Below are 15279 nucleotides of genomic sequence, written 5' to 3'. Positions count from 1 at the left end.
GTGTGTGTGTGTGTGTGTGTGTGTGTGTGTGTGTGTGTGTGTGTGTGTTTGTGTAATAAAATTAACACCATAGGATTGCTTTAAAGAATATGTCCAGGTTAAAGTGGTTAGAGAGCACTGGAGGCCAGTCACCTAGTTTCCAGTTTCTGGCTATTTGTCCTCTTTTCTGGTCTGTTAAATAAAAAATATTACTAGTGTGAGTTTTGTGAAATTCTTTTCAGGATCGAATTGGTGTACAAAGTGATTAGCATCTAAGTGTTCTCTTTTGTGAGTGATTCATTTACTGAATATTAACCTCTTGCTAACAGGCAATGTGAGCCGCAGCTAGGGTTGTCAAAATCTTGGGGGCAACAAGAGCAATGAATTAATTTCCTACTCATAAGGCAAAACAGGGAGGAGGCAAAAATCAACATCAGTGTATAAAAGACAACATGAAAAGGAAGAGGGTAAAGGGCTGGCTTGAATTCCATTCATGCCTTAAGACAGTTTTCAGAATGCTTTAGTGTACAGCTAATGTGATAAGAATCCTCACATCAAGGTGTTTTCAACGGGCAAAATATTCTACATATTTAGTTACTATTCAATGACACTAAGAAGATAGGTAGACATAAAGAAGGCTAAAGCTGCAGTACTGTTAGGAAAACAGATGCAACAAGAGATCATCATGTTAAGCAAAATAATCCAGACTTGGAAGTACAAATATGTTTTCTCTCATACAAAGAATCTAGATAGGTAGATAGATACAGATGATAGAAAGACAGACAGACAGACAGACAGACAGACAGACAGACAGACAGACAGACAGACAGACAGATAGATAGATAGATAGATAGATAGATAGATAGATAGATAGGTAGATAAATAGATAGCATCAAAGCAGAAGATGAAATCATTATTTTGGAGTGAGGAAAGACGGGGAAGGGTAGAAGGTATGCCCATATAAGCAAAATACAATATATGAATGGGACACTGAAGAAATCTCAACAGAAGGACTACTTTTAAAATTCTCGTCACCAGAAGTGCATGCCTGCTACAAAGCTTCTAGACCTTCCCAAAGCCATCCCAATCTTCAATAGAGAGAGATCTCTGAATAAAACCATTGCTGGGATACACATGCTCATTTTCTTCAATGCCTGAATACCAATCTTTATAGCATGGAGCAGACAAAGGGCCATGGGTTGAAGAAGAATCCTAGACCCAGTACCCAGGGCTTAGACTGCTGTAGGTCAATAGTTCTCTTTAGATTTAGCTAGTTCTTCTTCCTCAGTGGCACCTCACTGGTGTGAGCTAAGGGCCCCTCAAACACAAGGTCTGTAAAACCTTCATGCCTCCCTTAAAGAAGACAACTAGCTAGAAAGTGATGGAAGCCACATAGTTCTATCTCACTGTGCCCTACCCTCTATGTCAATCCTTCCCAAGAGCTCCCGTCTTTTTCCCCTGAAATTCTCTCATAGGTATCAGTTTCTTGCTTCTTCCAAGAGTCTGTTCTTCTGTTCCAAGAAGCCAACTACCTCCTGAATTTCTGCAACTGTCCCCAGAACTTTCTCTTTATTTCTGCTCTCATCTCTCTCCAAGTTACATTCAGTACTGTTCCAGGATAAAATTATTAAATTACTTGGTTTAATTTTGCCAATGGTTTAATGGCAATTAATGACAGAACAATGACAAAAAAATACCAAATATTCATTGACAACATTTCCTGCTGCTGGACCAAGCACTCTTATCTGCATCAGGTCTTATGTAAAACAAAAGGGGATGCCTTGAATCCTTGTACTTACCCTGTGAAGCACATATAATCATCTTGTAGATGAGATACTGAGGCTCCAAAAGGCAAAGTTGCTTGTCCATGGATAGAGAGCTAAGTGGAAGAGCTGAACACAAAACCTAAGCCTCTGCCTCCCTCCACTCCAGGATGAAGAAGTTGGCTGCTCACGTGCAGCCCAGGAAGCCTTGCACAACTTGCCCTACCCCACTTCCAACCAACTGCCTCCAAGCCCTCATCTTAGCATCACCTCTTCCCTCGGGCCTTCAATGAACTAACTACACTGCATCTAGGAAGGACCTTTCAGCCTCTCCAACCATCAAAATCCACTACTCAGCACAACGCCTGATGTGTAGCAAGTACTCAGAAAAGTGTGCTGGGGAGGAAAATGAGATGAGTGAAGCCAGGTCCCTAGGTTCTAGTTCAAGTTGTACAAACTGTCCTCTTTAAGCCGCTGGAGTTTTGTTGTACCTTTCTAGTAAACTATCAAAGAAATAATAAAGTGCTTGGGGAGCTGCAAAACTCTTCTGCCAAAATTCCACTTGGATCCATAATGCCCCTGAACACTGACCTTGACTGAAAAAGAAAAACCTAAAAGAGGTAGATGGCAACGGACTCATCCCAAATGTGACACGGCTTTGGAAAACTGCAGTCTATGTGGCAAGTGACAGTGGTGTTGTTTGCTCAGCCTTCAGCTCTGGTGTGCCTCCAAGCTGACCGGTTTGTCTGTACTGCCAAAGAAAGACAGGGAGGCTCCAAAGAGCAGGCTAATAGAGCAGGTGCTGCCCTGTCACTAAGGGAACCATATGCATTATTAACACATAAAACTGGGGTTGGAGGTGGAACTCAGTCATCCTGCCCATGTGCCTTCCTAGGCCAGCAAGAACTGAACCCGGGGGGTAGCTCATGGGGACCCCAGCATTAAAGAGGAGCCAGGATATTAGCCAGGGACAGCTGAGGATGTTTCAAAGTATTAAAATGTGGCCCTTCTGCAGAGGGTCTATGTTCAACCTTTGCAGAGTGTGAGACACTTAAGCAGTTGCCTGTGTTATGTCTGTGAATCAGGAGCCTACTTGACAGTTTTAAGCAAGGAAAACTCTACCACTGTGTTTTTCTTACAACATTAAGGATTTAGAGTAATCCTCTCACAGCAGAAATGGCAACAAGCCATTCCTTAATGCCAAGCTCTATTTTCTATTACCTGACTGCTTTTTTCTAACCAGTAAACCCATCTTTTAAAATAAAAAAAAAAAAAGCCCTAAAGATAGGACTCTCCAGGTGGCTTAATTTTTCTAAGATGTTATAAAGTTGCTGCAAAGCACAAAAACAGCAGTTTTTATGTTGGATGTTTTTAATGTGAAATTATACAGGAGCTAAAACAAGTCAAGCCAAATAGAACTCTTGAGTGGAATTTCACTATTAGGCTCTCTTTTACTATGTTAATTAAGATATATGATTATCATGCATATATATAATACACATATATCATATATAAGTACTATATATGTATATGTCAAATGACCAAAATTTCTGGGTTGTCTCTATATTCAAATGCAGCTATAAAGAGAACCCGTGTTGGACATGGCAATGCATGCCTATTATCTCAGCTCTCAAGAGGTAGAGGCAGAAAGATCCAGAATTTAGTCATCTCAGGCTACATAGCAAGTTTGAGGCCAGCCTGGGCTACATAAGACCATTTCTCAATAAATAAAAGAACAACAAAAGTGAGGGGTCATCTTTTGGTTTGATCTCTCTCTTCTCTCTTTCTCTTTCTCTCTCTCTCTCTCTCTCTCTCTCTCTCTCTCTCTATATATATATATATATATATATATATATATATATATATTTTCTCTTGTACAGAGTATTTAGAAACTAGAAGTACTGATAAAAAGAGTTTATGACTTGAAGTGGAACATAGAAATCTTTCCAAAAGTACTCCATGGCATCTTACCTTCCAGACACTGGCAGGTAAACCCGCTGAGGCTAGACACACATGTGGCTCCATTTCTGCATGGGTCTAAGACACAGTAATCAATCTTGGACTGGCAAAGCTCTCCAGTATAGCCTGCAGAAAAAGAATATGCCATTGTTCAAGACCTGGTATTCAAAAACCACCAGTCACCTTCAAATTGAGGCACTCAACCAGAACCCACCCTTAAAAGCAGCGACCTTGCATGAGAGCATCTCGGACACTCTTTGATCCCATGTAGTTTTATATCATTGGAAGTTTCAGAAGCGAAGACTGAATTCCACTGTCCCTAGGATAGTGTCCCACTGGCATGCAGTTCCCTGGGACAGAGATGAGTTCTACCTCCCTCGAGTTCCCATTATACCACTATACAAGAGGTATTAAAAATTTTAATAGGTAATATTTAGAAAGAAAAGAAGCCACCTGTGTTAATTCTGTAGCTGTGCTCTCATTTTAAAGACAAAGAGATATTATTGTTGATACGTATTTGGATCATAAATCCAGCTCTCTCTTTTCCATGAAGCCAACCTCCAGGTAATCTATGGGATAGTAACAGAGTCGCAGGCAAACCGTGGGAAAAGCAGGCTGTAAATCTCCTGTAACACCCTGGGCAGCCTGGAGGCTTTAAATAAATCCCAGAGTTTTGACTCACTTTAAAAACAAAGGCCTCCAGAGAGGCAAATTTAAAGAAAATAAAACACTAAAATGCTCATCTCAGAGTGGGTGGTGCTCTAGAAAAAAAATGGACAATACAAGAAAAATACTAAGCAAAAAAAAAAAAAAAAATGTGTGACGTTTGAGTGATGGGATCACGGAAGAGTCTGGACAAGATTCCTATTATTTTAATCTTAATCAGATATATTTTCTACACAATTATGATCTGCGGTAGTATTCTGTAAGTTACCATGAACACTGCCTTCCTGGGTGATTAGTTTTGAAAGGCTTTTGTCAGAAGACACAGCTGAGACCTGGAAAACTCTGTCCACGAACTGAGAGGTGATCTGCCTGAGCCACGGTTACCTGCCAAGTTAGTGTGGATTCCAGAAAGTGAACGCAGGCAATCATTTCAGCAACCCAACCAACTCCTCCTCCTCACTTCAAACAAGCCAAGACGTTTCCGGTTATTGACAAGATATGGAATGAGACCAGCCTGTAGACTAAACTCCCAACACCAAGAGGAGAAGCTAACTACTTCAGAATTCTAAAAGGAATCTTTCAGTATGACATCACAGCAAGAATGTGCCTTCAAGTGAAAGCTCTAGATTCAAAGCAGGAGACAGTATGCTTGTAAGGGGAATTGGCACAAAGATTTGGTTAAAAACAATATTTGTTTACCCAGGCCACGTATCATTCATATATCTCTTCATGACAACTCTGAGGTCAATACTAGTCTAATCATACACACAATCCACTCTCCTATCCCATTCTCTCCCTTTACAAAAAAAAAAAAAAATGAGGATGAGAAAGATTAAATAATTTGCAGGCACCAGAGATTCAAACTCTTGGGATGCAAGCCCTTAAACACAGCTATTCCTAAGTCACTAAGGCCTAGAAAGAAAACAGAACATGGCAGCTCCCACCTGTAATCTCGGGAAGCTGAGGCAGGAGTATCTCAAGTTCCAGGGCAGCCTGGGCTACATAGTGGCAACCCCATTTTTAAAAAGAAGGAAGAGAGATGATACAGAGAAGAACATTGCAATGACCTGTGCTTTGAACAATGTGAAATTTCAAACATAGTAAACATGGAGAGCCTAAGATCCAACTCTCCACACTTGTCAGCCATCTTCAAGCCCCATTCACATTTTCATGTAATGTCATCTGGTCTCCTCAGAGCCTCCCCATAAGGATATCGTAAAACAAATTTCATTTCTCCTGTAAATATTTCATTATGTGTCCTTTACAAAAGGACACATAATGTTTTTAAAGATTGATTTTTAATGTCCTCACTAATTAACATTTAGCTTCGTTTATAAACTTTATTAAGCATTTAAAAATTTTATTGGCATACATTAATTATACAGACTGGATTGCATTACATTTTCATCTCTGCTTCCGTGTTGATCATATCACCTCATTATCACGTGTCTCCCTCCCACTCCCAACAATCCCACTTAAGTAACATGTATTAATATCAAAAGTTAATCTGTCACAGCCCCATCACACCTTTTGTATCATCTAGGCCCACACATCACTGTCCCTCAGGACTCCAGCACCAGTTTCCCAGACCATCACTGTACACTGGCTTTCTTTCAATGCATCCTCCACACAGAATTAGGCAGAGAAATATTTTAAGGTGCAATGTACTTACAGTAATTTACTTATAGTAATACCTATATATATAAACTCCTCCAGTGGCTTCCCAAAGGGTTTAGAAGAAAACTAGTCAGTGGCTAAAAGCTAAGACATGGTCTGGCTCCTACCTTCCTCCTCCTTGTTCACTCTCCCCACTGACCACCACGCTGCAACCACTTGGCCTCATTCTGTTCTTAAACTCACCAAACAACTCACGTCTTATTAGTATCTAATTCACACTAGCCTGGAACTAGGTAAAAGTATGAGCAAAATACAGATTTAAAAAAATACCACTGCACTACACAAAGGAGGAACAAAATATCTGAACACACACGAACATACACATGAACACTAAACCAGTCAAGCACAGAACGAAGTTAATTAGCTTACAAATGTCATCTAATAAACACATCACTGAAGAAAGTTAGAAACCAACTTTGGGGGAGGTTGAGGAAGTGGAGGAGTCAAGATTAAACGTCCATCTGTAGGATCAGAAAACAAAGTCAGCAAAGACTTAGAAATAAACTATATAACAGAGTAGAAGATCAACTAGAAAGGCAATGAAGCTGCCTCTAGTATCATGTAAGAGGTGGGGTGATGGCTCAGTCAAGAATGAGGAACTGAATTAAGATGCCAGTATCTACCTAGAGCCAGGCCTGACAGTGTGTGCTCAGGAAACTCTGTGCTAGGAGGCAGAGACAGTAGGGTCCCTGGGACTCTCTGGACAGAGATAAACAGATGAGGTCCAGATTTAGTGAGAGACTAGGATCCAGAATTAAGATGGTAAAATGATTGAAAAAGACACTCGACATTCACCTGTGGCATGCACACATGAACACACTCATACAAAAATGTACACATGGGTACAGCACACACAAAGCCACACACACACACACACACACACACACACACACACGAACATTAAATCCAATCAAGCACAGAAGGAAGTTAATTAGCTTTGACCTTAGTCAGGCTTGGAAATATCAGAACATTGAAGCAATCATGTTTCTTGAACTCAGGGGCTTTGAGTTGTAAACATCATGGAGGCATTGGTAGACTATGGGCTTAGAATCACATGCTGTTGGAAAGAACCGAAAAGAAAGACACGACCTGTGTGCATTCATCTTCCCGACAAGGAGAACTGTCCTGGGTACCCAGTTTTGTGAATCTGCTAGCTCCACATTATGTGGGCCAAAATAAGAAAACGGCTCAGAACAGTAAAGCGTTTCCTTTACTTGTATGAGTTTTAACCCCAGAAAGAGGTAGAAGTGTGTTGTGATCTGAATGTAAACGTCCCCCTAGGCTCATCTGTTTGAACACTTGATCCCCAGGCAATGGTTCGGCTTGCTGTAGGAAGTTAATCACCACACAAAACCTTAGGACTTTCTATCTCACGCCAACTTCTTGTCTGCTTTCCATGGCCTCCTTTACCAGGATGTGAGGAGGCGAAAAGTCCCAGCTATAAGCTTCCACCACTGCCAAGCCACCTGTCACCGTGCCTTCCCCTCTATGATGAACTGTATCCCTCCAAACTGTGAGCCAAAATAAACCCTTCCCCCTCTAAGTTGCTGCTTCTGGTCAGGTACGTGGTCACAGCAAGGAGAAGTGTACCTCACACAAACCCAATACAGAAAGAGCGGTGTCGGGCCTGTTCAAGCCATGCTGTTGCCACTTCGGGTTTGGGTCGGGCTAATATGGCGTGTGGGGATGCCAAGCTTAAACAGATCACAACTGAAAAGATGCGGTGTCTGAGAGGACCTGTCAGACATGATTCTAATCACAACGTTAAACTGGTTAACTGATGATTTTCTTCACGAATGAATTTTAAATTGAAATATGAGGTTGTTAGATCTCATTGAGATGTTAAACAGACCTCAGAAATCACTATTTAAATTTAATTCTCTTAAGAGAATTAAAGGATAACTCCTTTCCTTTTTAATCTGTTATTTTTTACAATTTGTGTGTGTGTGTGTGTGTGTGTGTGTGTGTGTGTGTGTGTGTGTGTGTGTGTGTCTGTGTGTGTGTGTGTCTGTGTGTCTGTGTGGGTACATGCCTGTCTGTGTGGGGGAGGTGTGGGTGTGTATACATAGACACATGCCACAATGAATTGAGGGGGAGGGTCAGAAGATAATTTGTGTGAGTCAGTTCTTTCCTTTCCAGCATTAGGGTCCTGAGATTGGAACTCAGGGCATTAGGCTTGGCAGTACCTTTACGCACTGAGCCAGTTTGTTGTCCGAAAAAAGAAAATTTCTGATAGTCTTCTCTGGCACACAAACCATTTTAGAACATCTGAGACCTCAGCCTCTGTCACTCTATGTGGTTGGTTATTCACTTGGACTCTGCATACTTTTGAGACTGCCCTGTCCGTTAAATCTAAGCTTAGAAGGCACCAGCTTGAACCTGAGGCTCTGCCTTCCTTTTCTCTTAATCTTGTCACCATATTTGCATATATCTACTACTTCCACACCTAAGAGATCCCAAGAGCAGCCTTTATCCCCAGGGCCCGTGCCCCCTCTCTTTAGACTTACCTGATACGAACTTGTCATTCATTCACTTCTATGTACGAACATCTGATGAACATGAATGCATTCGCCTAACACTTGCATCCTCGACTCCTTGAGAATCAGGACTTTGTCTTATGAATCCCTAGAGTCCCATAACTTAAGACATTTCCCAGCACAAATAATTATTCAAAGAATGAGTCCATTTATTTAGGGTTTTCCTCTAAAATCACTGCATCTTTTAATGCACTGTAGCAGCTGGAATGAGAATGCCCCTTATAGGCTCATATATTTGTATGATTAGTCCCCATTTGAACTCTGAGGGGAGGGTTAGAAGGTATGGCCTTGTTGAAGGTGCTGCGTCCCTGGGGTGAGCTCACACCAGGCCCAGCGTCACTGTCCCTGCCTGCTGCTATCAGGATGTAAAGCTCTCAGCTGCTAATTCAGCACCACGTCTTTCTGTTCGCCTGCCTGATGGTAATGGACTGAATCTCTGAAACCATAAGCAAGCCCAAGATTAAACACTTTCTTTTTATAAAAGTTTCCTTGGTCATTGTGTCTCTTCACAGCAATAGAACAGTGACAGAGCTGATTCTCCCCCGGGGCCAACTGGAGTGTCTGGTGACCACTGTTCAATGTCTGATCGCTAACGATGCCGCTGACACCTAGAGGGTGTGGAGTACTGCCAAACATCCTTAAAACATGACAGTCCGCACCACAAAGAACCATCTGGTTCAAAATGGCCCTATGCCAGGGCTAGAAACCCAAGGTAAGAGAGATGTTATCCTTTCAGACGGAAAATGCTTATTTTCATCTCAACCCCTCCTCCTGCCATTACACAGAACCACTCGCGTCTGAACCAGAGAGAGCGTGCCCAGAGCATCTTGGATAATCGGAACCCTAGGAGTAGTACCTTATAATATCTCCAAATCAGAGACCATTTTAAAACACATGATTTGACTCCAGGAATTATGTTACTGAGGAAATTACCACTGAGATGTTCAGAATAAAGTAACTGGTTCAAAAAGGGCAGCTTGGAAGTACTGCCTGGGAGCCGCAGGTTTTCTTTTTTGCTTTAGAGAACGTTTTAGCAGAACAAAGATGTAAGCAAGCAGTGTGAGTCAAGGATATACGAGGTTGCCTTCAGAGATGCGTGGATCACCTGAGGGAGCTAGCCTGAGCCTCCGTGATTCTGTACAAGTCTGAGCACGAGTAATGCTAGCGGAACCAAATTGCGTATGACACAGGAGGTAGGCGCTGGCAGAGCCTGCTTCTGATATAAACACCAGGCAGATATAAAGAAAACACCAGAGTATAAATCCACTCACTAACCATTAACAGATTACACGGTATCTATCATCTTTGGAAAACTTGATTTTATACTACTTTATATTTTGCTATAAAATGCATCTTAGAATTTAGTAGTGTACAGAGAAAGAATGGTTGTTTCCCTTTTGTTGGCAAAATGACTGAGAGAAAAGTACAGGTAAGTAGTATATTTTGACTTCGACAGAATAACAAAATCTACCCCATCCACCCACCTGTCATAGCCACACTGCCTGACCCCTGCAAGTGAAAGAAACCTTTCAGAGGTCAAGGATGAATCACAAGCATATAAGAGAAAAAATTCACCTCCCTCCCCAGCACAATTGTTTATACGTAAGAAATGTATTGCACAGTTTTTCTACTGAAATGAAAAACATCCCCCTTGCTGCTTTGGCTCTGTGAGGGAGAATCTAATTGTTTCTTTGGAGCACTGTTCTGAAGGTTTCCAAGGTGGGAATTAAAGTGAGATCTATTTTTAGTGTGCCTGATCTTTTTTATAATCCAGCCTGTGCAGTGGAGTGAAGCTCCACTTGAATGGAAAGCTTCATGGTACCAAGAGAGCCCACTGGCTTCAGATCTCACCCTGTGGGGTCTGAGCAGCCAGTGCCAGAGTCTGAGCCACAGCTGCTGAGATGCAGTGCCTAATATTAGCACACTGAACAATAAGTAAATAGCAGGAATCTGTGCGCCATTGAGATATTCCATCTTGGTGCATGCAATCTCAATGCGGGAAGGCAAAAATTATTCAGAGAGAAAGATGGTCTGGCAGGAGAAAACCAAACAGGCCTGGACAAGTGAAAACCTAAGTTAAAACCCAAAGGTAAAGAAAGAAAGATATATATGGCTCATGAAAGGCAAATCAGTAATATATAACTAAAATGGGAATGTGTGAAATAAATATATAATGAAATAAATAAAAGTATGAAAGAAAGCTTAGCATTCAGCAGAGTTTAAAAAAGAAAACAGCTTAATCTCTGATATTCCAACCAAGGACCATGCATGGAGATAACCTAGAACCCCTGCACAGATGTAGCACATGACAACTCAGTGTCCAAGTGGGCTCCCTAGTAAGGGGAACATAGTAAGGGGAACAGGGACTGTCTCTGACATGAACTCAGTGGCTGGCTCTTTGATCACCTCCCCCTACAGGGCCTTGCCAGGCCACAGAAGAACACAATGCTGATAGGATTAGGATCAGATGGAAGGGGAGAAGGACCTCCCCTATCAGTGGGGAGGAGTATGGGAGGAGAAATGGGAGGGAGGGTGGGACTGGGAGGGGCCGAGAGAGGGGGCTACAGCTGGATACAAAGTGAATAAATTGTAATAAATAAAAAAATAAAAAATAAATTAACAAAAACTTAATCTCAAGGTTTGAAAGAAAGCAATTACATCCATTAACCAAATATGCAGGAAGTAGAGAGAGAGAAAAGAATAGTGGTTTAGGAAAACAAAGGTTCAGGATGGCAAGTTTATGTCCATCCAAATCTTAACAACCTTCACTTTCATCATCGTCAAAATGCAGATAAAGATGCCTAGCTCTCAAGATACTAAGTGAGATCTGAGAAGCAGGTGCTCTGAAGTCCACAGCAGCTCGCACAGGGCCTGGCCACCACTGTGTCTTAAGTGGCTCTGTGTTTTGTGAATGAATGAGAGTAGAGCCTATTATCATTTGAGCTCCAGTTCTTCACAGGCAACTTAGAACAGTGGTACTGTAAGTGTGATCAACCTTAGCATCACCTTGGAGAATCCGTCAGATGCTTACTGAGTAGCAGCATCCTTCATCTGCTGAGACAGGATCCCAGGTGGGCCTAGAGGCTTAAGCCTGAGGAGCCACTCAAGGATGGCGGGATGGCTCAGTGGGTAGTCCACTTGCTGAACATGTGTGAAGAGTTCAGATTCCCCAGAACCCAGAAAGCCAGTTGAGGCGGTGTATATCTGTAATCCTGTGCTCCTACTTCGAGGTGGAATGTGCAGGTGGGAGAATTTCCAGAAGCTCAAGAGCCACGTGCATAGTAGCTAACAAGAGGTTCTCATACAAGGTGGATGATGAGCAGTGATACCTGAGGTGTTCATCCTCCGACCTCCACACACACCACTCTCAAAACAAATGTAAAGATAAAAAGAAGAAGAAGAAGCTTTCTAGATTATTCTGACACGGTGTATCTACTAACTATGGAAATGACCAGCAAACATTCTTTTAATATAAAACATGAATGCTATTCATTTCGGAGTTTTGTAGATTGCTCAGATTATGGAATTGGGGGTGGGGAAGCAAAGTGTCAGAGGCCCTGAGATCTTAGCACAAGTGTCAGAGGCCCCGAGATCTTAGCACAACTGACACTATGGGATCGAAGTACCACTGCCAAAACAGCAACAAAGACCTAATCCATCCAGGTCCATAGTTCGGGTAAAGCCCTAAATGCACTAACCTTTTTGGCTTCTGTAGCTCTGCTTCTGGCTAACTGTCTTGTTAACTCAAGTATGTCAGCCCTGGATGTGGCATTTGCACTTGAAAGCTTACCCTGAAGAAGGCTTGGGACTGCATGGAGGTCCTGAACACCCAGTGTAGTTGCCGGCCAGCTAATAAAGACTTTCTATTGACTTGAACCTGTGTCTGAGTGGTCTTCTCCAGTGGATGCCTCTGGGCTGGATGATAGTCAAGAGCCAAAATGAAGCCCTTACACCCGGGCTCAGAATGGAGGAATGGAGAAAAGAATTCTGTTCTTCAGCTTTCTCTTATATCATTGTCCAAGGCCAGATAGAGAAGTGTGGCCACTGAGTACCATTCCCTAGTTTGGAGAGAGACCCAATGAGAGCAAAGCATTTCCCAAGGTCATGAAAACAAACAAACAAACAAACAAAGCAACACGGGGCAGTGGCTTTGCCCTTCTCGGCCCAGAGCATCTCTTCAGTAATCCCAGGCCTGGGCTTCCCAAGTATCACGAGCAACCATGAGAAAAGCAAGAAGGAATGTCGGGAGGCAGAGGCTTGTCACCATTACTCAGGCGGCAGATGACAGCAGTTTGAATCAGGGCCGTAGTGATGGGGTGGGAAGAAAGAGTCAGACGGGGAATCTTCATAAATAAGGTGAATTGGTGACTGTCCAGGGATAAATGAGAGAAAGGCAGAGTCGTCAAGGTCCAGCATCCAGCCTGAGCAAGAGAGAGAGAGAGAGAGAGAACGCCAGCAGGAGTGAGCAGATGCATCAATGCCAAGTCCGATAATGCTGCTGGAGCAGAGGTGAGAGGCCAGACTAGAAAGAGGGTCTGGATGCCGTCCTCGTGGTGACAGCTCGGAATGAGAAATTGCTACCAAAGGCCCAGGAGAGTGGCTAAAAAGGAAAGGGGGGGTGAGGCCTCGTGAAAACTCTGGAGAATGGACACATTGCGGGGCTCTGCAAAGCACACTGGGAAGGCTTCTAAAGAGATTAGCACTGTGGGCAGAGTGAGGACTAGAGAGGAGATGCCGCTGACCACTGACCTGGAGAAGCAGTTCCATGAAACAGATGTGACTGTGAGCAAGCAGGTGATTTCATTTAGGAAATCAGCAGTCAACCAAATCTGTGTACCAGAGGCAAAGAAAGAGGAGGAGAGAGGAAGAACAAAGGGAATTGAGATCAAGATAAAGGAAGAGAAAGGGAAAGGAGAAAATGGGGAGAAAAGGTAAACACAGAGGTTTGCTGGGTTCTTAATGGTATGAGGGGAGCAGGCTTCAGACCCTAGCAGATAGGAAATAGGAGAGGTAGAGTCAGACATGGAATACGGGTGAAGAAGAGGAAAGGAACAAAATCAGATGAGATGAAGGAAAGGCCCAAGTGAGCGTACACCTTGAGAGGAACACAGCCCCATTTCCCACAGGAGCCTGCAGCCATGCGGACATGAGTAAATGACCAAAGAACGCTGTGTCTACTCAGGGGGAATTTTCACAGGCAGTAAGAAGAAAGCGGTACCCAACCACAACATGTCAAGGATGAGCCTTGGAAGCATTGTATTCTATGGAAAATGTTGTTTGTACACATTGCCTATTGTATAACTAAATTTATATGAAATATCTATGAGGTAGAAAGTTGCCCATAGCTGGTGGTTGGAGAAAAACTAGGATCGGGTGATACCAGTAAGGAACAGAACACATATTTTGAGGTGATGAAATGTCCTAAAACTTACTGTAATGATAATTACCCAGCACTGAATATAGTAAAAAATAAAAAAACTCTGAATTATATATTTCAATAGTATATATAGATGGATGATATCTCAATGAGGTGTTATTTTTTAAAGATGTCATTCACAATTTCTCACTCCAGTCATACTTCCTATCCAACTTGCCAGAAAGTATTATCAGCATTACCCTCAGATACGTCCCTCTTCAAAAAGCCTCTCAGTACTTCCACAGGCAGCAGGACAGCTGTGCTTATATACCGCCTGAATGGCCAAGTCTCCTAGCCATCTTCTCAGCATTCCTGCTGGTGTCATTCACCCAGTTCCAGAGTGGCATTTCCAAGAGGGGAATCACAGGGCCCACTGCAGTTGGCCATGAAAGGCCCCCATCATCCTTGGGGCAAGATCCTTGCTCATCCCTGTGAGCTGGTACAGCTTTGTCTGAGCTCCACATCTCATCCCTGGCTCTCTTAGGCTCTGCAACCCTGCTCCACAGACACTCCAGGCAAGTTCCTATCCTGGGGCCTTGTGTGTTTTCTTAGTCCATTCAGGCTGCTGGAGCTAAGTACCTCACAGTGGTAAGTACCTCACAGTACCTCACCAGTAAATGCCGCCAGTATCATGCTGACATAGCTCAAGGCCGAGGAATCTAAAATCAGTGTCTTCTCAGGTCCTTTTCCTCATAAATGATGCTTTCTATATGTCCTAACATGGCAGAAAGGAAGGCAGGGGCTTCTTTTATAGGGACAGCAGCTCCATCCACGAGTGCATCACACCTGCGACCAATCACGTCTACTACCTTCTAACACCATCTTCTTGGTGATTCCATCTCAACATACTAGCGTTGAGAAACACAGGCCTGCAGGCCACAGCATGTGTGTAGACCTGATATTTTCTTCCCACTGACATTCACATGGTTCACAAGCTCATCTCGTTGGGGTCTCTTCTTTCAGTCTCAGCCCTATTCTCTGTCTCTTTGCTTTTTGCTTCCTCATTGAACCTATCACAACTTACTTATTTCTATTGACTGCATACACATACACACAAACATACATGCAAGCACACATACAGACACCATAGCACACACATATATACATGCATGCACATACAGACACCATAGCACACACATATATACATGCATGCACATACAGACACCATAGCACACACATATATACATGCATGCACATACAGATACCATAGCACACACATATATACATGCATGCACATACAGATACCATAGCACACACATATATACATGCATGCACATACAGA

General features: G+C 42.8%; 1 protein-coding gene across 1 annotated transcript in view; it reads right to left on the bottom strand.

Annotated features, from left to right (window-relative positions):
• Window positions 1-15279, bottom strand: part of Dner (delta/notch like EGF repeat containing) — a 281432-nt gene that overhangs the window by 90564 nt on the left and 175589 nt on the right. Inside the window, exon 7 of the mRNA XM_055616991.1 lies at window positions 3714-3827. Coding sequence (XP_055472966.1) covers window positions 3714-3827 — 114 coding nt within the window. The remainder of the gene's footprint in view (window positions 1-3713; window positions 3828-15279) is intronic.

Source organism: Psammomys obesus, unplaced genomic scaffold (genome assembly GCF_907164565.1).
Source record: "Psammomys obesus unplaced genomic scaffold, mPsaObe1.curated_primary_1811, whole genome shotgun sequence".
In the NCBI taxonomy this organism is placed as follows: domain Eukaryota; kingdom Metazoa; phylum Chordata; class Mammalia; order Rodentia; family Muridae; genus Psammomys; species Psammomys obesus.
This window is presented reverse-complemented; position numbering and strand designations above follow the sequence as displayed.